General features: G+C 38.4%; 2 protein-coding genes across 3 annotated transcripts; one reads left to right on the top strand and one right to left on the bottom strand.

The window, feature by feature from the left end:
- The first annotated feature begins 2,093 nt into the window (after positions 1 to 2,093).
- Positions 2,094 to 6,355, top strand: LOC149752971 (putative glucan endo-1,3-beta-glucosidase GVI). Its single transcript, XM_089924627.1, has 4 exons — positions 2,094 to 2,172; positions 2,444 to 2,881; positions 4,848 to 5,903; positions 6,345 to 6,355. The coding sequence occupies exons 1-4, from the start codon at positions 2,094 to 2,096 to the stop codon at positions 6,353 to 6,355; spliced, it is 1,584 nt and encodes a 527-aa protein (XP_089780753.1).
- Positions 6,356 to 7,355: 1,000 nt separating this feature from the next.
- On the bottom strand, positions 7,356 to 23,589 carry LOC120103992 (chromatin-remodeling ATPase INO80-like). 2 transcript variants are annotated; one of them, XM_039121490.3, is made up of 22 exons: positions 23,039 to 23,589; positions 22,329 to 22,416; positions 21,220 to 22,088; positions 20,924 to 21,124; positions 20,671 to 20,781; positions 17,114 to 17,544; positions 16,828 to 16,936; positions 16,609 to 16,689; positions 16,260 to 16,432; positions 16,021 to 16,146; positions 15,765 to 15,926; positions 15,620 to 15,677; positions 14,876 to 15,106; positions 14,527 to 14,673; positions 13,850 to 14,410; positions 13,370 to 13,624; positions 13,017 to 13,124; positions 11,707 to 11,801; positions 11,416 to 11,572; positions 9,005 to 9,202; positions 8,718 to 8,843; positions 7,356 to 8,255 (listed from the first exon to the last, which is right to left on the bottom strand). In XM_039121490.3, exons 1-22 carry the CDS (start codon positions 23,105 to 23,107, stop codon positions 7,935 to 7,937), a joined length of 4,677 nt encoding a protein of 1,558 aa, XP_038977418.1. In that variant the 5' UTR covers positions 23,108 to 23,589; the 3' UTR covers positions 7,356 to 7,934. The 2 variants fall into 2 exon arrangements, with proteins under 2 accessions (XP_038977418.1, XP_088558954.1); XM_088702828.2 differs by lacking the exon at positions 23,039 to 23,589 and adding an exon at positions 22,856 to 22,957.
- Positions 23,590 to 24,362: the final 773 nt, after the last annotated feature.

Genomic DNA, 24,362 nt, shown 5'->3' with positions numbered 1-24,362 from the left:
CACGAACCACATGGTGTGTTCAACCTCCTTCTTTTCTACCATCGAATCCAATGTAAGTGCCACTGTTAGACTTCCCACCAGTGAGAGAGTGCCTATGACTCACATAGGATTAGTCAGAATTTCTAGATTCCTCACTCTAAAGGATGTACTTTGTATTCCAAGAGGTTATGCTGAAGCCTCAAAAGGTTATGCTGAAGCCTCCATACTCCCTGAGTGGTGTAAAGCCATGGATGCTAAATTAAAGGCCCTCATTTCAAATAACACTTGGACTATTACTGAACTACCAGAGCGAAAAGAGCCGGTTGATTGTAAATGGGTTTACAAACGAAAATTCAAAGTGGATGGAATTGAAGAAAGGAAGAAAGCAAGATTAGCTGCAAAGGGATATACTCAACAAGCTGGAATTAATTATCATGATACATTTTTCTAGGTTGCCAAGTTGATCACTGCAACTTTTAGCAATTGTAGCAATTAAGGATTGTCACTTATACCAACTTGATGTTAACAATGCCTTTCTACATAGTGACTTGAATGAGGAGGATATGCATGAATCTGCCACCTGGTTATGAGTAGTAGGGGGAGAAAGGGAAGCGGATGGTTTGTCGACTAAACAAGTCCATATACGGGTTAAGGCAGGCTTCAAGACAATGGTTAGCAAAACTATCTTTATTCATCACTTTCCATGGTTTTAATCAGTCTAAAGCCGATTACTCCTTGTTTATAAAGAGAAATGGCTGCTCATACATTGCTATACTTGTGTATGTGGATGACATAAGCAGGTAATGACATTGTATATATAAATCATCTTAAGCAGGTCCTTGATGCACAGTTCAAACTCAAAGACCTAAGGACTTTAAAGTTCTTCCTTGGACTCAAGATTGCTAGAAGCTCACATGGAATATCCATTTGTCAACGGAAGTATGCATTGGAAGTTCTTGAAGATGCAGGATACCTCGGTTCGAATCCGACAAAATGCCCAATGATGCAAAACTTGAAGTTGAGCCGGTTTGAAGGGGAACCAATTGAAGATGCTGCTGTTTAAAGAAGATTGATAGGACGACTGTTATATCTCACCATAACAAGGCCGAATTTGAATTACTTTGTGCAAGTGTTGAACCAATTTCAAGATTTGCCTAAACAGCCACACTTAGAAGTTGTTTATCATGTATTGAGATATTTAAAGGCCACACCAGGACAGGGGTTGTTCTTCCCATCGAAGTCTGAACTTCATCTAAAGGCATTCTGCGATGCAGATTGGGCAGCCTACTCAGATACACGTAGGTCGGTCATAGGCTTCTGTGTCTTCCTTGGTGAATCGCTTATTTCATGGAGATCAAAAAAGCAACACACAGTTTCAAGATCTTCAACCGAAGCAGAGTATCGCTCTATGGCCTCTACTTGCTGTGAACTTACATGGTTTTTGAATCTTCTCAAAGACTTGGATGTGGAACATACAAAGCCAGCATTGTTGTTCTGTGATAATCTAGCAGCGATCCAAATAACTGACAATCCAGTGTTTCACGAAAGGACGAAACACATTGAGATTGACTACCACATTGTAAGGGATAAGCTTCAAGTAGGAATAGTTCAAACTCTTCATGTATCCGGCACCGTTCAACTTGCTGATCTACTTACAAAGCTGCTTGGAGCTACCAAATTTTACAACCTGATTCGCAAGATGGGTGTCCATAACTTGTACGCTCCATCTTGAGGGGGAGTATTGTGACTCAAGATTTAAAGATCAGTTAAGCTCAAGACTCTGTTGAGCTGAGCTTCGGCTGAGAGTTAAATAGTTTCCTTGTTTCCGTTAATACTATTCATCACAGTTCGTTGGTTAATAATTTTGTTATTCAGTTATAACAGAACGTGGTTATATATATGTGTAACTAGGATCGTGTAAGAGTATTCATTCAAGAAGTGAATAGTAATCAAAAGTCTTTCTTCCGTTCTCCCCTGTTCTTCGAACTCCTTTGTTCATCATTTTCTGCAGAAGTTACTAGAAGGAGTTACAATAATGTTTCTAAAGTGTTGATGGCCAGAACTAGTGGCCAGTAACTAACAAAACAGCGAGAGATAACGGGTGATAGGAGCACATGGCATCCATGGAGAATGTGTTATTCCTTTTTGTTGCTGCTTTCAGTCTTCTCATCTCAAGCTTTGTTATTCTTGTTGGTATTTTACTGAACCTTGCGAACATTGTTATATAACTATCTAGGTAGATTGATGGTATAATCCCTATTTAGCACTTTGTTTGCTACTAACAATGTTATAAAAATGCTATTTGTCACTGTTGTATTAATATTCTTGCAGCTATAATGTTGTATAATATAAATTATAATATATTATATTATATCAACCAAGATAATAAATGCTGAGATACCTATAAACTACGCCTATAAGATTTTCAAGATTAGATTGTATTAAAGATTGTTGAACGGTGCAGGAGCTCAAGGCATTGGCATAAACTACAGCTTGTTAGGAGACAACCTCCCCCCACCGAACGAAGTGGTTGGTCTCTTAAACTCCCAGAACATCAAATTGGTCCGCCTCTTTGACCCCAACCCTACCGTCCTTACCGCCCTCCACAACTCCGACAATGCGGTCATACTCGGCACCCTCAACAACGACCTCCAGACACTTCCCAATGACCCAACCTTCGCGAACACTTGGGTCCAAAACAATGTAATTCCGCACGTTCAGGTCGGCACCAGCTTCCGCTACATCACCGCTGGAAATGAGCTCATCCCCGGCGACCTTGCTGGTTACGTCCTCCGTGCCATGCAAAACCTCGACACCGCACTCACCGCTGCCAACCTCAACATCCCGGTCTCCACCGCCATCGCTCCCAGTGTCTTCAGCATATCATACCCACCTTCCCAAGGTGCATTCTCTGATGCATCATCCACTCTCATTCTATTTCTAACCTTTGGCTTCTAGGGGTCGACTCCTGCCAACCTGGGGTCAACTCCTGGCCTGTACCAATCAGCTACCAAGTGCTAGAGTTGATCATAGAATATAGGGGTCGACTCCTATATACCTAAGGCCGACTCTTGATGCCCAAAAAATTTAAAACCCTCTATTTTGACCTGTGAGCATCCAGGACCGACTCTTATGATACTTGAGTCCGCTCCTATGCTGTAGATGCCTCCAAACAACTTCGAACTTCTCTACAACATTTATATTTTGATATTTTAAGCTTCTCCATGCTTCTCCCGTTGTTCAACAAAATAAATTAAACTACTCCAAAAGAATACCAGCATTAGTAACAACTCAGTTGTTTTGTAATCATCAAAATCAATCTGCTGGGTCAAAACAAATCACTTTGCAATTAAGAGATACACTCGGAATCCCTTATATTCCGATTGAAGAGAAAGGAAACAAATTCCTTCAATCCACTGAACTTGATCAAAATTTTCACAAAAGGTAAAATAATAAAATAAGATTACCAAAGCAGGGCTCTGGACTCTCGTTCGTTTTCCTAATTGATTCCAGAACTGATATGAGAGCTCATATTTATAGCAATGAGATTCAAATGCCTAAACCTAGATTGAATTCTTACCCTAATTAAAAAAAAAAAAATCATAAAATAGTAAGAAATATACCTATCCTGGGGATAGATTTCAATTCCTATATCAACTTTATATTTAGGCTCATTTCCTAATTCCTCCATCCTTCACTGGCTCCAAAGAATAAGGAAGGCAATCCTTCTTCTGCCAGTAGAGGCTGAGGAAGGAAGGATATGGCTTCTAATAACCTTCCGTAACCAGACAACGCTAAAAATGGCGGAGAAGTAGGTTCAGCCTTCACATAGCTAGCCAAAGTAAAGAAGGGACAGAGGTGGGTATGATCTAGGTCTCGCCCCTAATATTCTTTCTAAAGATTAAGCCATGCACCCAGAAATTTTACTGATAAGAAGAAAGGAAAAGGTACGAAATTCCCTATTTGAAATAGTTCTCCTCATGAGATTTGACCTAAAATCCTTCCAAGTAGCTCTATTCACATTATGCTTGCATATATAAACATGATGCGACGAGCCCAGTCATCATATCTATCAAATATGTCATCTCTTATCTGATATATATTGTGACAAATTTACCAACATAGAGAGATGTATAAAGACAGGATCAAGCATTCGGATAAGGTCTCTGAATACGTTGTTACCAACTACGAACACTCGACATATATTGAATCCTGGGTATCTTATAAAAACGGGGCCATAGTTTCACTTCTAAACAAACCACCAAGTAAATTTCTTCCTCAGTTCTCTCGGTCAGCCCGCTTAGTTATTTGGTTTGCAAAGGCTTTGGTAAGCTTGGATTCTCTCTCTCTCTATCCCTCCTTCCCCCCCTCCCTGCTCCTTTATTTTTATGGTATTACACAGACCTAAACAAGCTCATATTTTTTATTTTGTCTTAGTTGCACATATGTTCCATGCTTCAAATTGACTAGAAAGTTACTGGAAGGAGCTACAATAATGTTTCTAAATTGTTGATGGGCAGAACTAGTGGCCAGCAACTAACAAAACAGCGAGAGATAACGGGTGATAGGAGCACGTGGCATTCATGGAGAATGTGTTATTCCTTCTTGTTGCTGCTTTCAGTCTTCTCATCTCAAGCTTCGTTATTCTTGCTGGTATTTTACTGAACCCTGTGAACATTGTTATATAACTATCTAGGTAGATTGATGGTATAATCCCTATTTAGCACTTTGTTTGCTCCTAACAATGTTATAAAAAAATGATATTTGTCACGTTGTAATAATATGCTTGCGGCTGTAATGTTGTATAATATAAATTATAATATATTATATTATATCAACCAAGATAATAAATGCTGAGATACCTATAGACTGCGCCGATAAGATTTTCAAGTTTAGATTCTGTGAAAGATTGTTGAACGGTGTAGGAGCTCAAAGCATTGGCATAAACTACGGCTTGTTAGGAGACAACCTCCCCCCACCGAACCAAGTGGTTGGTCTCTTAAACTCCCAGAACATCAAGTTGGTCCGCCTCTTTGACCCCAACCCTACCGTCCTTGCTGCCCTCCACAACTCCGGCATTGCGGTCGTACTCGGCACCCTCAACAACGACCTCCAGACACTTGCAAATGACCCAGCCTTCGCAAACACTTGGGTCCAAAACAACGTAATTCCGCACGTCCAGGCCGGCACCAGTTTCCGCTACATCACCGCTGGCAATGAGGTCATCCCTGGCGACCTTGCTAGTTACGTCCTCCATGCCATGCAAAACCTCGACGCCGCACTCACCGCTGCCAACCTCAACATCCCGGTCTCCACCGCCATCGCTACTAGTGTCCTCAGCATATCATACCCACCTTCCCAAGGTATATTCTCTGATGCATCGTCCGCTGTAATGACCAGCATTTTAGGATTCTTGGCATCGAAGAAAACACCACTCCTTGTCAACGTGTACCCATACTTTGCGTATGCGAGCCAGCCGGAGAATGTGCGGCTCGACTACGCGCTCTTCACGGCACCTAGCACGGTGGTCGTCGATGGTGCGTTGGGCTACACTAACCTTTTCGATGCGGTGGTTGATGCCATGTACTCTGCATTGGAGAAGGCCGGTCATCCGGATGTCAACGTTGTGGTGTCGGAGACTGGGTGGCCATCTGCTGGTGATGCAACCGGAGCGACGATGGAGAATGCTATGACATATAATAACAATGTGGTAGCGCATGTGACCAGCAACACGGGGACACCTAAAAGGCCTGGGAATGTGATGGAGACATATATTTTTGCTATGTTTAATGAGGACTTGAAGCCTGCTGGAGTCGAGCAAAACTTTGGGTTGTATTACCCGAATATGACTAAAGTATACCAAGTCAACTGCTGCGAGCACCAAACTGATTGTTTTGCGGAGTTACGGTCGTCGCAAGAGGACGGTCCAGCCACTTTCGCTGTGGCTGCATTGATTTATGTTATTTTATTTAATTTTGGTTGGGCTTTTTTGCATATTGTCATTTGAGGACCCTTTTTGTATTGTTTTCTTTGTAGCGACCTATTTATTATTTTGTGGCCCTATATATATATATATATATATATATGAGGCCATACATTTGTTTAGGGTTAATGAACGATGAATGAAAATTAGCCTCCTTTCTTCCTCCTCCTCCTCCTTTCTCTTCTCCTTCCCCCCCTCTTCTTCTCCTCTTCCCCTCTGTCTCTCCTTCCCTACCTTCGTCCTGCATTTGATAGTGGATTGGATAAGGGGCTGGTGAATGTGCAGTAAAAAGGGGCTATAATTGGATTTAATTATTATGAATGAACTAATAAAATAATTATTCTTACTTGATTTAGTTGTTACAAAATGTGCTTTTTATTAGTTTCATCTTGATCATGATCTTATAAATAACTAGCATAATTTTCTTCGAAGCTGGAGAGAAACGAGAGAGGTACACCAATGAAAGACAAGTGAGATTTAGTGGTTGTTTAGAACCATGAATCACTTCTTCCTCTTTAATCAGTCTGGTACCTAGAGCATGAGGAACACAACCAAAGAACCAAGGGATCTTCAAAATCCATCTACAAGCTATGAGTTATGCAATCTGCAAGTCATGGGCATGTGCAATGCAATACATGATGCATTAATGAACATGACCATGTCAAAGGAAACATACCATGATTTTTACGATAAAAAAGTTCCCAGTTTTGGACCGTGCGTTTTTTTCTCGCTTTACCCCCGTTGAGCAAAAGCCGAACTAACTAGCGATGAAATTCTAAAAATATTACATATCTAGCAAGACCACCGATTAGAATCATTGATTGACAACCTGACCAATCTCATGAGCATCCATGCAACACAACAATATTACATATCTACATAATGCAGCAGATACTATGGAGGATAAGCAAGCGACTCAACTCAGCAGGCATTCAAATAAGCCAAAGGCTGGTCTTTTGTAACTCTAGAGGCTGAGCAGACTTTGGCCAACAATAAATAAATGCATGAACAGGGATGGGAAAAGACTACTAGAAAAGATTGTCCTTCCAAGGCAGAAGCCGAGAAAAGGAACCTACATCAAAATATTATTCCAAACTGCAACAAACTGTTCATGGTTCCATTTTTGGGATAATCTTAATCAGATTTATTTGTGCCAAAAAATGGAGTATGGGGTTAATCCTGGAATCAAACAAAAGAATCTGTTTTCTTCGCCAACTGAATATTGTTGAAAGACAACAGTTGTGATATAGTCTTTTGGTCTATGCGGCCAACTGATTACAAGTTGTTGAATTCATCAATCATTATGCCAGACTCTGTTAATATCAATATATTTAGAAACACGACCATTTTACACAAATACTAATACAAGAAAATATAGCACAAGAATCAGATATACAGAATAGAACTACCAAGCATTCCAATCATTAGTTAGCACTTATCACTTTGTGCTGCTTGTTTACACAGCAGCCCCACATGCCATTTCTACCATCTGGCAATATTGATGGCCTTCGGTGCAAAAAAAACAAAACTTTGAACATTATCACCAAAAAATATTAAATATAACAAACAATACACAAAATACACTAGATATCTCATTTGATCATCCACTAACTCTGAAGACTCCAACCTGTGCATAACCATTTACTGTGCTTAACAAACAATACACAAAATACACTAGATATCTCATCTGATCATGCACTAACTCTGAAGACTCCAACCTGTGCATAACCATTTACTGTGCCAATGCCAACCGCAGGCTGATTGTTTCCTGATTCCATATGACCATAGGCAACCTCCTAAAACTCCAAAGCTTATAATGCTTATTCTCTGGAAAGCATGCAATACTCGCCTATAGAGCCTGAGGCCCAACCACCCTGCTAGGAATACATGATTACTCGTGTATCTCCACGCCAATTATCGTTAGGGCTACCCTGAGACAGGCTCGATGCTTTCAATCCTCCATCAGAAACTTCTATGCAGTTGGAGAATGAGCATGAAGTGGCATTCCTTCCTGTATACCAGCCCTATAGTCACCAGGGCTAAATTCATATGATGATGTCCGATACTCAGAAGAGTTTATCGTGAGTGTGCTGGCAGTGGAGTTGAAGGCAGGTTCAAGGTTCTCATTGACACTCTTTGTAGGCCTCTTCAGTCTTTTTGGCCTCTGTTGCATGACCTGACCCTCGTATCCACTCGCGCTTGGTTCATCCATCTCCGCAGGCAGATCCGCATGCTTGGCAGTTTTCTGAGGATTCTGTGGCTTTGGAGTTTTCTTTTGAGAATCTGATTTCCTCTGAGCAAAAGTCACAAAAAGGTTCACTAAACCAAACATTTGCAGGAAGATTTAAAACTTAGGATAAGATCATTATTGTGTATGTGTGCTAGCATTATTTTGTTCTGTGTTAGCATTCATAGTAAGAAAAATTAGCTTCAATGGTAAGAAAGAATCGAGCATAGTTTGTCCAAATCAGATTAAGACATTGATTCTTAATCAGCAGTTGGACAAAAGATCGACAAGTGAAAAGCATGAACACCATCCAGGTGTTGGAATCCCCAGCTATGGAGATGTGATGGACCCATATATGAACAACAGAAACATCTCTAAAGAATTCTCAACAGTTTTCATTGTAATGATTTCAGAATTTAGAAACTCAAGGGCCATAATTACCCAATTACCCCTTGCAGATCCCAGTTGAAGATCAGAAAATATGAAAAAAAACAAAATACTTTATGAGTAATACTATAAGAAAAATACCTTTTTGTTAGTTGCATTCTCTGGTTCATATTCTGCATCCTGTGTGAAGTCTTCCAAAGACACATCGCCTTCTGCATCTACACGTATACCTTTTGTTACTCGTTTTTTCTTCTGCCTGTCCTTGGCCTGATAAAGGATAAGTAGCATCAGTCATTATGCAGTACCCAAACTATACTCTTATGCATTAACAGGTATCTTGATGCATGGGATCAATAATATGAAACCCAACAGAGAGGAACTAATATGGACCTTCTCGACAAAGAAAATCAACACAAACAAATACCCACCTGCAGGGGTATTTCTCTTAGTTTCTGCTCTAACTGCGCATCATCAAGAAGTAGAGAAACAACATCCTCAGGCTTCAAAATTTCACCCTGCACATGGCCACCTGTCATGACCAGCTGTTGTACAGTATTCTTCTGGCTTGCTCTTTGCAAAATCTTTTCTTCAACTGTCTCTTTGCATATTAGTCTATATACAGTAACCTAAACAAACAATCAAGAAACCGCATCAAATGCAGGCTTTTAATTACACTATTACAATTGCATAAGCTAAAGAAACAAACTCCATATAGCAGAGTCGAGCTTTAAAGATGTATGCACTATATGCCTAAAGAATGACAAGCTATCAGAGAATCATCGAGCAATAATTTTCATTTTCCGAGTTGCTTTTCATCTCTAGTCAAATTACTGTGAGCTAAATTCAGAACAGGTGCAACATTAAAAAATTTGCATATGCAACACATGCAAGCATAAGCGATACCTACACATTATAATAACAAAATCACCCCTACAAATTTAAAAACTAAATGAACTCATTGAACTTCTGATCTACATGTCATATCCATCCAACTCAGGGAACGAAGAGGAAATAATAGATACAGAACTACAAACACATGAAGGCCAATCATGACATGCTTACAAATGTAAGACTCTGATTTTTCAGTCCATAACTTTCTTTTCTTGAAGACAGTTAAGCTAGAATGATTTTGAGCCTATTTGGATACCAGGAAGCTTTATCCTGTGCATGATCTCTAATGAGAACTAGAGTTGCTGACTAATGATGCTTAATTTAAGGAGTAATCACAGGAAGATGGGGAGTCTTCAAATAAATTAATCCTAAAATTTCTGGATAAAAGAAAACACTGAAAATATGGTTCACTTGATGTTCAAACTTTCAGGATTCTGGAATTCATTGATGTTGCCCATGCCATAGATCTCTCCATGTAATTGCTTTATTCCTTCAGAACTCTGCATCACTACAGTTAATGTCCGACAGAGAGCATGCCACGTGTTACATCCCAGTAAAGCAAGGTATAAGCACCAGATTTATAGTCCAATATACAAGAATCTAGCATTGTTAATACCTCATTTTGAAGAAAAAAGCATTGGATGATGAAGATGAATACCTAACTAACATCATTTATAAGCCAGATTAAAAGTAGAAATTTACCATGTAGAAGAAGGTCATGCTGGCCCATGACTCCAGAAAAGTAGCACTTCATCCTTTCATACAAACAAACTTGATTATCTAGTTGATTTCTACACACTTCAAAGTCAAGAGCCATTCTGGTCCATAACTATAGCATTTCATCAATTGCCCCGTATCTTTCATAGCCCAACAACCCACATGCAACCTCTTTAGGTTAAAGACCAAAACACACTTGTGGCGTAGAGAAACCACCTCAGATGCGGCCTCAGTTGTTTTATCATTTGTATTACACAAGTCTTGACTTGCCCATCTCTTGCGTTTACTTACATGTAAAAGCTCTATAGCTAAGAATGATTACACAATATGGGAACTGAAAACAGTAATGAGACATGGACAACCTCTTTCTCTCATGTTTTTCTATCTGAACTAATTTTGCAAGTCTAGCAATATTTATGTCATATATTTAATTTATACATATACCACATACTTTATATGAGTAATTAGATATCAGAAAAGGTGTGGGAAGAAATCCTGGGCTCAGGGATTTATAGCACAAAATGGTCATCTGAAAATCAAAACTAACTACATGATGTGTTGCACTTCCCTCTATTTACTCTAAATTAGCAATTAATGCAAAGGATGGGACTCAAGATTGTTTCGATGGTAAGTATGTGACATGATGAAACAATCGAGTTTTTAATTGGAAAATAAAAGATATGTGCACGCCAAACAACCAGTGCTTAAAACAGATGATGCACATATTGTGAGATGAACCAGCAATTTTACACTAACATACTTAGACATGTCAATGGGCCAAAAACAAACCAGGTTTGGCCCAAGCCTGAGAGCAGCCTGGCCCAAAGCTAGCCCAAGGATGACTGGCCTAAACCTATGGGTTTCTTATCAAGCTGAGCCTCAATTACGGCCTATTCCTAACTCACTAAAACCTCTAAGTCCAGACCCAGCTCCTCGGGCTTCAAGGTTTCAGGCCCAGGGCAAGCTAAAGGGCATGAAATCTGAATCTGCGCTCACTTTTTATAGGCTGGAGCCTCCACCAATCAAACTGGCCTCACATATTGACAGTCCTAGACAAGCTGAGCATAAGCAAAGGCCTCATGCATATAACAAAGGTACAATTGCTGTATAACAAATCACATTCTTCAAGAGTTTGATAGATAGCCCATTTGATTAAAACCCATGATAAGACAAAAATCAAGAATTCCAGTATTGGTCAAAATCTAGATTGGAGGATATCAGTTTCACTGACCTCCTTTGTCTGACCTAGCCGATGTGCCCTATCCATTGCCTGCAGGTCTAATGTTGGATTCCAGTCACTTTCATAGAAGATTACAGTGTCAGCAGCTGTCAGATTGATTCCAAGTCCTCCAGCTCTAGTGCTCAGCAAGAACACAAAAATGTCATTCCTGCAAAAGGAAACAAAAACTTGAGCCAAAGTCTAACTCAGAGTGTTCAATGGCTTCATCTAGTCTTGTGAACACAAGCTGATCAGCAACCGTACATAAACATAAGTTGTGATAGTGAAAAAGTAAATGCCTACCGGCGCTGGAAGTCTCTAACCATGTCACGGCGATCCATGATACCAGATGATCCATCAAGTCTGAAATATTTGTATTTTCTGTAATTCATATAATCCTGTAAAATGAATATATTAAGTGTTGAGAGAGAAAGAGACCAGGAAGAAATGTTAATTGTTAGCATCAGCTTGTAATTCATTTAATCAGGTGATAACGACAATATACATGTTACGTGTGATATTGTAGAATCCCATCAAGATCTCCTACGATAATCATAGGACCATGATAAATCAATAAACTCCTAAATGTAAGCCTAGATATCTGCTGTTAATCTGGTGGTTAATGACATCAATATAAAAATACATGCAAAAAATCTAGTCTTGAAAACAAACATTTCCTTGACACGAATTTCATAAAGCAATTTAGATGACTGGGACATGGGGCTATCTTGCACTTCTATTTCAATTATTTAGTAGAGTTAATGTTCAAATCCATGAAAAACTACACTAAAAAGCATAATCAACATGATAAAAATAAGGTTAAACATACAAGTTCACCTGAAGCTAACAAATTTGATACAGCTACTCATCATGTGATAGTAAGTTTACAGCATGTAATCAATGTTCGTTTTACAAACTCATAATTTTGTTTCCCATGATTAGTAGAAAAGTGGCTGACCAACTCATCAAAGAAAAGGTGATAAGAGGCTATAGTTTTTTAAAAGCAATTTACTATCCTTTTTTGTCTTGCCAAACACTTGAAAAGAACTTCTCACAAGCTATGACATGGACCAATGATGATGATGATGCAGAAGAAGAAGAAGAAGAAGATGCAGGTGCAAAAATTGGAAATGAGTGCGGGTGCAAGGAAGCAGATATTCTAGAGACACTTTAAGTAAGGAAGTGTTTAGGAGGCAGGTGCAGGCTAGAGATGCCAGAGAGATCCCGAAGTAGTTGCATTACCTTAGGTAGTAGATTCTAGCTATTAAGGAATTAACTCTCTGCTAGCTGGTTCGAGAATAATGCTGGTATTCTACTGTATAGAAGCAAATGACTAAACTGACAATCTGCTATGTTAAATAATTTTTCTAAATACCGATAATATTATATTTTGAGTTCCTCATTTTGATTTCCATCCTCATACAAAAATATCTTTGAGCCTTTCACATCCAAGTTGTTGAACCACAACAGACATGCTGAATGTTATCAACCAGATATTTTCACTTTAAAAATTTACACACCCATGACAATAGGTACTTTTGCAGGACAGAACATTCCATGAAAGTGCCAACACCAGAATTATCCATATAAAAAAAATAAAGGATAAGAAATACCTCAAGAATATTCAACATTTTTGTCATTTGTGCAAACAAAAGCACACGATGATTTTCTGCCCTAAGGCGTTTCAATAATATATCCAGTGTCTGAAGCTTTCCAGAATCCTGTGTAAGAGAATTTACATAAGTAGCCAATAATAATACTCACAATATAGGTATGATGCTAAATCACTACCACAATAATGGCTAGATATAACAATTCAGTAGAAGAATTAGAAAAGTGAGGCCATTACCAACATGAATGCTTGAGTTCCATATGGATTTTAATTCTTGGACATTTTGAACATTATTTGGACCTAATATATCATTTTAATTTCTACCTTAAAAACAAAAGGGTAGCTCTTATATACCGTGAGCATTTTAGCAGGATCAAAGCTTCGCATCGGTGGAGAGGAACCAAATATGCTGTATGGGAGCTCAAGAAGAGGCTGAACATGTGATTCTGAAGGCATCTCTTCTATTAAATGATGAGGATTGATAGGCATTCGGGGACCATTAAACTCGGAAGTACGAGCAAATCCAACAAACAGTTTTTTTGTCCAAGGATGGTGCCATTCCTCAACCATTTGGTAGGCAAAGCTCCTGTCAGGGCACTGAGCATTAATCTGTGAAGGAGAAGAAAACAACTATTAGTAAAGAAAGGAAGCATACGTCATACACATGAATATAAGAAAAAACTGAGACAATGGAGTTTATGTTTAAAGACCCGAAAAAACATATGAGTAACAGACTAAGCTGTAGATTCAATAAAGTGGCCATCTTATTCTACAGCAAAAAGAAAATTTATGACGTGGGTATTTAAGAAACTGAAAGAAACAAATGAAACTTACAGGTGGAGCTCTGGCTCGTGGAATGAAAGTATATACTGCATGCAGAAGCCTGATATTGGATATGAACCTATCCTGATGAGAGGTGACTAATGCCTCATATGGGTCATCACCTGGACCAGTTGCAAGCCTTCTTCTCAGTAAGCTTGCCTCAGATTTTGTTGGCAGCAGCAACATCCGTGCGACAGCCCTAACTGTTCCTTTACCCAGTTGATTGTATTGAAGATCATCACCTTCTGGATACATGAATAGGTCTAACAGATCATCAATGAACTGTCTATCCCACCTCATTACAGAAAATACCAACCTTTCAAGTACAGAACAATTAGCTAAAAATGAAACTTCTGCCGGGGATAAATTTATCAAACGAGTAAATCCAAAAGCTCCAGTAATCATGCAAGACTCATTTGAGCATCTGTATTGCGGCACTGTAGACTGATAAATGATGTCTGGTGAAAACATATTAAAGAGTCTCCTGAAAGATTCATGCTGAATGCCATTCCCAAAAACTAATGAAGGCATTTCAGCATTTTGGATGATCTCTTGATGGACCAGCTTAGGCACCTGAATAAAAGGAAAATCCAGTAATGGATAGTAGAAAAGGGGAAAAGAAGAAGAAATGTATAACAGAAAGCACAGAAGATAATAGATAAATGAAAGAAGATATTATAGAAAAGAACCTTATAAATTATAGGATTCCAATCTCCTGCATAGTGTATATCTTCCAGTTCCCCAAATGGAGGAGGAAGAAGAGAATTTGGGATATCCGCAAAGTAAAAATATGAACTTCCCTCGTTACGCTCAAATAACTCCGGATGGTTGCATACCTATCATTAGATAGCAAAAGAAACATTCCCTGTATCAACACAACTAACCACTCGAGACTAACAAATCACCAATATAGAAAGCCTTTTCCAATTACTGTTTCACAATGGCACTGATCTATACCCTGCCTAATTTTGGATGCACTACTAAACCATACAAATTGCAAGAATTTAGAAAATGTGTGCATGAAATAAAAAAAATCACCTTTCGTAATTGAATAACTATGTTCATCAAATTAACTATCTTCTTCTCATTTAGATGGCCACGACTACCATCAAACAGCTCAGCTAGGGATATCTTGTTCTTTATAGCTCGATAAAAAGCCTGCTGCCGGGAACTCAATTTACAGTGAACTGTGACTTCTGTCTTCCCAGTCATCTCTGTTATGACATCTTTCTTAACCCGACGCAACATAAAAGGCTTTAGAACTGCATGCTGTTATAAAAGAAGAAGAAGAAGAAGAAGCAAATTATGTACTCTCCAAAATTCCTATCAAGCTTTAGCAATTAAAAATAAAGAGATTGATCCCAAGATCAAGCCCCCACCCCAACTAATGGAAATGAAATGCAATAAATGTACAAGAAAGTTTTCTAGATATGCCAAGAGCTCTAGAAATAGTGCTTAAAATTAATAAGGTACAATAAATGGATCAATCTAAATTGTGTTTAGATTCCCAATCTTTCTCAAGTAACATTGTAGCTTGGTAGCTGGTACATTCCCTTTTTTTAATTTAAAATGATTAGTCAATTTGATTCCGAATAAAGAAAATTGGTACTTTGTGCAAGCCCATCAAGTCTAGTCATAAGTAATTAGTATGAAATTGCTGATAAGTATTTAGGCTTGCAAACTTCCATTTTTCAGGTAGTTAAGCCGACAAAATGATTCTAACTCAAACACAAGATTGTCAGTTTAAATTATAAATCTTATATTTCTTACTGTATTGCTTACCAGTCTATTAAGCTGATGCTCATTCAGAGTGCCTCCATGTTCTGCATGGTTCTCAATTCTAACAGAAACAACAGGATATATGAGCATGAGAAATATGAAATCAAAATGTTCAAAGACTGAAAAGGTACAACTGATAAAGAAATACCCTTTTGAAAACCATTCATTGAACTGCTCATGGCTGTCAAATAAAGTAGGCATAATGAAATGAAGAAGAGCCCACAGTTCAGCCATGTTATTTTGTATGGGTGTTCCAGTCAGAAGCAAGCGATTTCTACAGTTAAAGCTGAGTAATGTCTTCCATCGAATACTACAGGAAAAAAAGATAAAAAAAAAAAGGGAAAATGTGTAAGAAAAAGTTAAAGCCAGATTGCAGGTCAAGTGGAAAAGCAAAAGCAAATTGCCTGTTTGAACTCTTTATTGCCTGGGCTTCATCTAACACCATATATTGCCATTTCACACGCCGTAGGTACTTTTCATCAGTCACAAGCAACTGGTAGCTAGTAATTAGTATGTGAAATCCAGCCTCCCTAGAAAATAATAAAATAAGTCCTTATTGATCGGTACAATGAGAATATGGTGGAAGATCACCTAAGAAAATATCTGAATGTGATCAAAAGGAATCAGAGCTATGGCAGCTTACCTTCGATATAGTCGCTTAGGGTTGATATTTTTTCTAAGTACCATTCTTTCTTGAAGCCCGCCCCAATATGGAAGTGTTTTCAGATCAGGAGAGAATCTACTAATTTCATCAGCCCAATTGTTCAAGACAGATGATGGAGCAACCACCAGAAAAGGACCCCATATATTCTTCTCCTGCTCAAAACAATTATTTACAGCAATTTGAAAAGCATGTAAGAAAAGCAACTTTAATCAACTAAAAAAACTATTTTAAAATCTTGCACTGTAATCAAAATTGGTGACATTGCATGGATGGTTAAGAATTATTAATCTAACAATCACTTCTACAACCAAGAAGCAGATTCGCCAACCTCAGCTAAATGAGCCAAGAACGCCATTGCTTGGATGGTCTTTCCAAGGCCCATTTCGTCAGCGAGGATACCATTCAAACCCTGTAAGGAAAGACAATAAGATTAAAGTGTGAATAAGGGAGGGAGGGAGGGGGGAATCCCAATAGCGGCCTATACAAACATCAGATAAAACCCATTATCAATCTAGAAGTTTCACATGGTGATTCTTCCAATAATTACCTGCTCATAACAATTAACTAGCCACTGCAGTCCCTTTAACTGATATTCTTTAAGAGTGCCCTTGAACAACTCTGGTGTCTGCACAGTCGATTTTATGGGCATTGTCGAGCTGAAAATATAATCAAGCATGACCAGTTAATTCAACTAATAAATAAGAGACATTATGGTTGCTACAAAAGCATCCAGGATTCTATTTTCTCTTGCTCCTTTTTCTCTTTGTTTTTCTTTCATGGGGCTCTTGTGTATGCTTGTTGACGTGGTATTAGTGAGTATGAGTTTAACTTACGGGTTAAGTAGGTCTATGTTACTAGACCCAGCAATGGATGAATCATCCGCTGGAACATTAGCTTCAGCAGCTTGACGCAGCTTCAAACATTCATTATCAAATTCATTTGTTATCTTCTTTTGCTGGGAGACAGCTTGTTGAGCTGTCCTCAAAGCTTCTCTTTTTAATTCTGCTTCCTCAAGATCTTCTTCCTCTCCTGGTTTGACATCTCCAAGGATTGGTCCCACTTCTGGACCTTTAGATTCAACTTGTGCAAGGGATAAGTTTTCAGCAGGTTGTGCAGTAGACTTATTCTGCATAAAATGACTATACAGTTCCGTTTGTGATAACAGAAAGTTGAGCCTCTGCTGCTGTCTCCTTGCTTCACGGAGCTCTTCCTCACGCTTCAGCGCTTCAGCTGCATCCCTTTCTTCTTTCTTCCTCAGTTCCGCCTGCCAAGGGACAGAACAAAGCATTTTGTTACATAAGTTCTCCTGAATTAGATCTAGCATACATCCATACATACAAATGTATATATGTATCGATATATATGTGTGTGTACATACATACATACATACATACATACATACACACATATATACTTTGCATATATATATGTGTGTGTGTGTGCCTCAAAATCCTAGCATGACATCTAGATCCATTTTGATGCTTCAGAAAAAAAAAAACACAAAAAAAATTGTGCCAAACTAACTTTTCCTTTGAAAGTCAATCAACAAATATATAGAAACGAGACAAGATCTTCATATGATGTTTCTTAATTTAGAGAATGCATATAATAAAGATCCTACAAAAGTCTTACAGTGGATGTTAGAAAAGAAAGGAATTTCCATTAGATGTACTAATATGATTAAGAGCATGCCCAATGGAGCAGTTATTAGTAATGAGAACTACCGGTGGTAATACTAGATAATTTCCAATCACAATAGGTTTATATCAAGGATCTGCTCTAGCATTTGAACTAGTTACAGATACGCATACTACATATATTCAGGACGATATTTCTTAGTGCACGGTATTTACAGATAATTTAATCATAATGGATGAAACAGAGGCAGGAGTTAATCATAAGTTATAATTATGGAGGGATACATTACAATCCAAAAGATTTTAGATTAAGTAGGACCAAGACGAATTAAATGGAATGTAATTTTTTTAAATTTAGAAATAGAGATAAAAATTGAAAATTGCGGATCATGAAGTTCCTAAGAGCGATCATTTTCGGTATTTAGGGTCGATTATTATAAGGAAGGCAATTTAAGAGAATGTTACCAATAAAACTAAAACAAGTTGGATACACAGAGAAGTGCAACTAGATACTATGTGATCAAAGGATACTTTCCAAGTTAAAGAAAAAATTTTATAGTACAATCATATGACTACCTATGTTCTATGATACAAAATATTGGGTAGCTAGAAAATAACATGAGAATAAAATAAGTGTGGCTGAAATGAGACTATTGAGATGTATGAATGCTAATAAAATAAATAATAGAATAAAAAATAAAGTCATTCGTAGAAAGATAGAGGTAACACCAATTGAAAATTAATTGAGATGACAATTTAGATAGTTTAGGTGTATATACAACATAGACCGAGAGATGCACCGATACAAGGAAGTGATTTGATACATGAGGAAAGAAGGGTAGAGGTAGACCAAAAGTCACATTCACATAGGGTGAACTAGTAAGGAAGGATTGATATCGCCATATCTTTCATGAAAGTATGGCCCTAGAGCAGAATGGAGGAAAAAGATTCATACGACCAACCCTAACTAGTACGGGATCAAAGCTTAGTTGAGTATCAAGTTATTTAAGAACAACACAGCATACCTTCCGTTTATTCCTAATAAAGAAATATCCAAGCTATCATATAAGTCAAAACATATGATTGAGCAATTTTACAATTAATACCAAATTGTAAAATCTCCAAATCATTTTTGAGTAAACAAGCCAACCTCATTGGAAAGACACATGCTCTACCCTAGGAAGCTTGCTCATTGGATAGATTTTCCTATTTAAGAGAAGCCTGAAATCAGCAAGAACATCTCAATGATTTTCCGGTTTTGCCCCCACTATCCTGAGTTGTTTTTAATGCCTTAGTCACAAGAAAATATGATAATGATAATAAATTGTGTTCTTAAAATATAGTCTTTTTGGGTAACAAACTTCATCCGCAGAAATTTAATACCAAGCAAAATGACCTCGGAATTATTAGTTGAAGGTACAAAGTCTAAAAGGAGGGAAGATGAGTGTTTGCTTGTTGCAAGGGTGGACAAAGTTATTAATGATGATAAAGAGAAATTAATAGAGAAATTCTTTGGCGGACAAACTTCACCAAAGAAGGTAGTCGTAAAGTTATTAATGATGATAAAGAGAAATTAATAGATGATATTGCAATCATTCAAAGAAAGTAACATAAGACATGAAATTGAACCAATATGAAATAATGACAAGACAACCACCCTTAGATTTACTAATTTGATGAGCTCTAATTTTAACAAAATTGTTATCATTTTTGTTTACTGAATGGTCAGATTATCTTAATGTTGGACCGATGATCTTATGCTTTCAATGAGGTCAACACATCCTTCTTTACATAACTCAGTACACCCATGTAATCCGATGGATGTTGACCTGAATCCCTTAGAAGTTAAAAACAAATCCTAAGAATATGACTATTTTTTAATTATTCATAGGCCTAAACACTAATCAGATCATAGTCATCCATTAGCTATTATATTTAGAAACACCACGTAAATAATTCATTTTTGTTCAAAATTCAGGTTAGAACTAGAAATTCAAGCAAGCCATTGAATGACTCAGGGCATCTCTCATCAACTCTAACTTTTTAACATTCCCCTACCCTCTCTTGCATTACTGGTCAGTTTGCACGTCACAGAAACTCATATTTTAGTTATTTCCCTTACAGACTTGGGGTGCACAGCACTCTATATGTAAATATATATAAAGAAAAATAGATGGAATTTATAATACCACTATAAACATGATTGTGTTCTTATAATCAGCACCAAATAGCTTGGAATGGTTAAACTTTCATTTTATAACCCAAGACATCTGCAAAATGACAAATTAAACCATAAACTAAGGGATCGAAATTTTTTGAAGGTTGACCATCTTGACATATGATTAATGTGCCAATTCTTATACCTAATCAAATACCAAGACAAACGGATAAATGCCATAATTAAAAAAAAAAAAAACTAAGCAAATGTATTAACCTTGTACACTACAAGGCTTGCTTCGACCATCCCAAAGACATGAGCTAGATAGCTTATAGACATCAAACATAGCCATGATCATTGCACACAAGGAAAGACTTCGACTAAAAAGAGAGGTGTATCCCTTGACTACCATTATGTGATTCTGGAAAAAAAATACATAGAATAATAAATTGGTTTTCATTATGTTATTGATTATACATATAACATATATCTACATACACTCTATAACTTGAGTCCTCATAAACACCGCTATGGGACTGCAATCAAATTTTAAAATAATAAAAATGTTTACTTAGAAAAGAAAAAAGATATATACCTGCTCCTTATCTACTCTTTTCCAGAATATCAGCATGTCCCTAGCAAGCTTTCTAGTACGGATTGCAGCACCTCTCATCAATTTGAGTGACCTGCTCACCTTCAATTTTACCTGGATATTGTATCATGAAACTTGTTAAAGCAAAAGATGATTCAAGATTCAAATAAATGTAAAATTCACTAGGAGAGCAGGGAATATCAGAAAAGTTCTCATTAACATGTAAAACTGCAAATTCGACACAAAAAATGAGTACCTCTCTTTGGCAGGTCTCTGAAAAGCGCTTGGCATCAGCAAGCTGTTTCTTATGAAAATTAGTAAATAACCTGTGATGTTTTGGAATGTCTCTTCTCGCAATATTAACCCACACTTTCCCAATCTTCTCCAGCTCCTCTTTCTCAATTACTGAAGGATCTTTCTTCACTATTTGCTTCTTAGGCAAGCTGCGCTCAATAATCTGTACTCAAATATAAGAAAATAAATTGAAGAATGCTTGTTATAATACTAAAAAATAATACCTTCTGAATGCAATTTTTAGTGATGAGAAGTGACCTCGTATGTATCTCCCTTTTCCAAGACTTTAACATAATAAACCTGTACGGTACCAGATTCAGACATAATCGACCGTCGTATCCTCCCAGCTGCTCCTTCTGGAACTGAAAAGGGATCCAGGCCAACATCACATACTTGGAGAGTGAACTTCTGATTCGAATTTCCAGATGAAAGTGCATTTAACCTGGCCTGAAGTGATTCATACTGTGGTTGAGGCTCAGCCAACCAACTTTGATTCCGAGCCTCAAACCTTCGATCTGTGCCAACCATAGCTGCCAGAGATCGTAAATCCAGTGTACCCTTTAGGAAATGCTCCTCTACCCAAATGTCCGAAAAACTTGGCAGATTTAGGGTAGTCACAAGTTTATCATAAGTTGGAGGTATCCTATAAGTGATACCCTCCCCGATATCTAGATAAGCAGAATCAAGAGACGAAGCAAACCTGCTAACCCCACTATAATCCAAATCAAAATCTGCTTCATAATGCTCCAGTGACCTTTCAATCTCATGCAGTGCTACCTCTTCCTTAGCAGAAAGTATAGGCTCACTACTGAACTTCCCCACCTTTGTACTATGACTGTGTTTCAGACCTTGCATTGCCATCCGAGCAGAAGCCAACCCTGATGAGGAATCTCTAAACCTCACTCTCCTATACTTTTGCATATGCTCACCGAGCATTGCACGGTACTGATCCTCAGTGATACGTGATTCATACAGCTCATCATCCTCATCATTGCTATCAGCATCTTTTGGCATGGACGAGTTCAAAGCAGCCTCAGTCTCAACTAAACGCCTCTTCCGCCTCCTACTCAAGTCTGAAGACCTATTGGTGATGGCTCCATTACAACAGTCCAGCATGGCTCCTTGACCTGATTATCAATCGACCGAACAAAAAAATCTACACATTACATATAATGACACTAAAGGGAAGCTAGCAAAATTCTCATACCTAACAGTCATAGTAAAACAGCATTAATTTATGAGAAAATATATAATTAAATCATAATTGAAACTAGAATTCCAAGTATAGCTACAGGTTCCACTAAATAATGAATAACAGAATGATGAATGAAAACAAACTGATAACAAAGATAAAGGCAATGGGTTACCTTCACTACTTCTGCTCTCACCCGGACTACTATTGCCGTAATTATCAAAATCATCCTCTGGCTGGGGGACTTGAAAGTTCATCAAAGACTACAAATGAAAACCATGAAGAGCAACAATATACACAATAAATTTCTCTCAAAAAAAAAAAGAATATATATATAATAAATTAGCAGTAAAGGTTAACAAATAAAACCAAATTTAAGCCCATAAACCAGCTCCAATAATGAAAACAATCGCAATAAAACCCACAAGCGCAAACAAAAAACAGTTAAAGCAGTGCAATCTGTGGGAAGCCATCCCCCTAATCCATCAACAAACGGAGTATAAAGAAAGACAACAAGACAAGAACTAACTGGATTTATGACCAAAACCACAACCACCAGCACACTGAAAAACAGAGATATAAAGAAAGACGATAAGAAAACAAAATAACTGGATTTATGACCAAAAGAACGACGACCAGCATACCGAAATATGTACTCAAGAAATTGCAAAAACCCTAACTTTGAATGAAACCCTACATTACCTACTTCGATCAGACATCAAGAAAACCTCAAGCCGAACCCAAAAGCAGATCCCGAGCACTGCCTCCCGAATCCCCCAGCCGAAAGCTTCGATTTTTCCCAAAAATGATTGGATCTTTGAGCCCAAAACCACAGCGAAATCGCAGAAGCAAAGCAGAATCGGGGCGAAAAGCCGGAATAATTACCTCGAGATCGAAGAGTTTGGAGTAGGATAGGCCATTGCCGGGGTTCTTGTGGTGGCGCCACGGGTCCATGGGGGCGGGCGGCTAGGATGTCAGGCCGTCGTCGCCCGGGCGCGAAGGGGACGTGGGAGCCAAGTCCTAGGGCGGTCCAAGGGGGGCCGGGTATAAAGCGGGGAAGGAGCCGGGAGCGCGGGGGCGAGTTCGCACGTGCGGGAGGCACGTGAGAGGGGGGGAGAGAAGGGGAGAGAGGGGAAAGGGGGAGACTTCGAGGGGGAGAGGGGAGGGAGACGTGGGAAAGGGCATGGCGAGCGTGTGATGGTAAAGAAGAGACGAAGAGGGGATTAGAGAGAGACGGTAAGCAGGAAAGCGAGAGGAAAGGACTAACGTGCGCCGGCAGTGTTAATAGTTCGTAATCGTGCGGTTTGTAGCTAGGGTTTGGAAATTGGGTTTCCAGTGGGAGGGATTCTTCGTCTCCTGGGCTACGGGAGAGAGAAGGGTATGAAATTACATAAATACCCTCCAAATCTGGGAGTGTACATACGTTTTATGCTTTCAAGACTGCGCGAGCTGGCAACCTTCTTGTGGCCACGTGGGAGGAAGCGAGGAGGAGAAATGGTTTGAGAAGCGTGAGTGCTCATATTATTATGTTTTAGTGGAAACCTTGAAAGGAATGATTGATTATGTTGTAAATATGATGACCTTCGTATATTTGTTATTTATGACAGAAGAGGGAAGATCAACCGTAAGCACCTAATAGCAATTTTTGGAGATATGAAACCTTGTTTAAAAATAAATATAGTTTAAACTCAAAACCTAAAGCTAACTCGCTTTATTAAATAAATAAATAAATAAAAGATCTTGTTCGACAAAGAAAGCCTTGATCAAACTAGCTCTCATTGAGAATGATCCTCCCTTTCTCTCCCTTCAATCACCGGTGACGTTTTCCAATCTCATCCCAGCTGCTGAAGGCCTCTAGGACCTAGGCCTTCACCCACCCGTCCATGGAGTAAGAAGAAGAGATGAGTTCAAAAGCCAAGATGAAGGTCAAGGAATGGAAACTGGCCAGGTTAACTAAATGAAGGCCCGAGGCCACCTTAAGATGACTCCGAATCCTACATTTTATGGACCTAGAAATCTCACCAATATGGATCTAAGATGATTGTCTCCACCACCTTGACAATGGACCACCCAACAGGATGGCATTTGCACCAGTCAAAACCTAGACCATATTTCTACTCTTCAAACCTTGATGAACTCCAATTATTATGGGCACCATAATATTAACCGAGTTGGCTAATATAATACTAACAAAGTTGTCATCATAACG

The sequence above is a fragment of the Phoenix dactylifera genome, chromosome 8 (assembly GCF_051530095.1).
Source record: "Phoenix dactylifera cultivar Ajwa chromosome 8, Ajwa_hap1_PhDact_Kaust_v1.1, whole genome shotgun sequence".
Taxonomy (NCBI): Eukaryota; Viridiplantae; Streptophyta; class Magnoliopsida; order Arecales; family Arecaceae; genus Phoenix; species Phoenix dactylifera.
Note: the sequence above shows the minus strand (reverse complement) of the source record. Positions and strands in the feature narration are given on the sequence as shown.

Excerpts from the sequence above, each read along its gene's own strand:
- LOC149752971 (XM_089924627.1), top strand. The coding sequence starts at position 2,094 with ATGGCATCCATGGAGAATGTGTTATTCCTTTTTGTTGCTGCTTTCAGT. Across the intron at positions 2,173-2,443 it reads AAGCTTTGTTATTCTTGTTG|GAGCTCAAGGCATTGGCATA; the intron begins GTATTTTACTGA and ends TGAACGGTGCAG. Across the intron at positions 2,882-4,847 it reads ATCATACCCACCTTCCCAAG|ACTGCGCCGATAAGATTTTC; the intron begins GTGCATTCTCTG and ends AGATACCTATAG.
- LOC120103992 (XM_039121490.3), bottom strand. The coding sequence starts at position 23,107 with ATGGACCCGTGGCGCCACCACAAGAACCCCGGCAATGGCCTATCCTAC. Across the intron at positions 22,089-22,328 it reads TGAGAGCAGAAGTAGTGAAG|GTCAAGGAGCCATGCTGGAC; the intron begins GTAACCCATTGC and ends ATTGATAATCAG. Across the intron at positions 16,433-16,608 it reads TCTTGGCTCATTTAGCTGAG|GAGAAGAATATATGGGGTCC; the intron begins GTTGGCGAATCT and ends TGTTTTGAGCAG.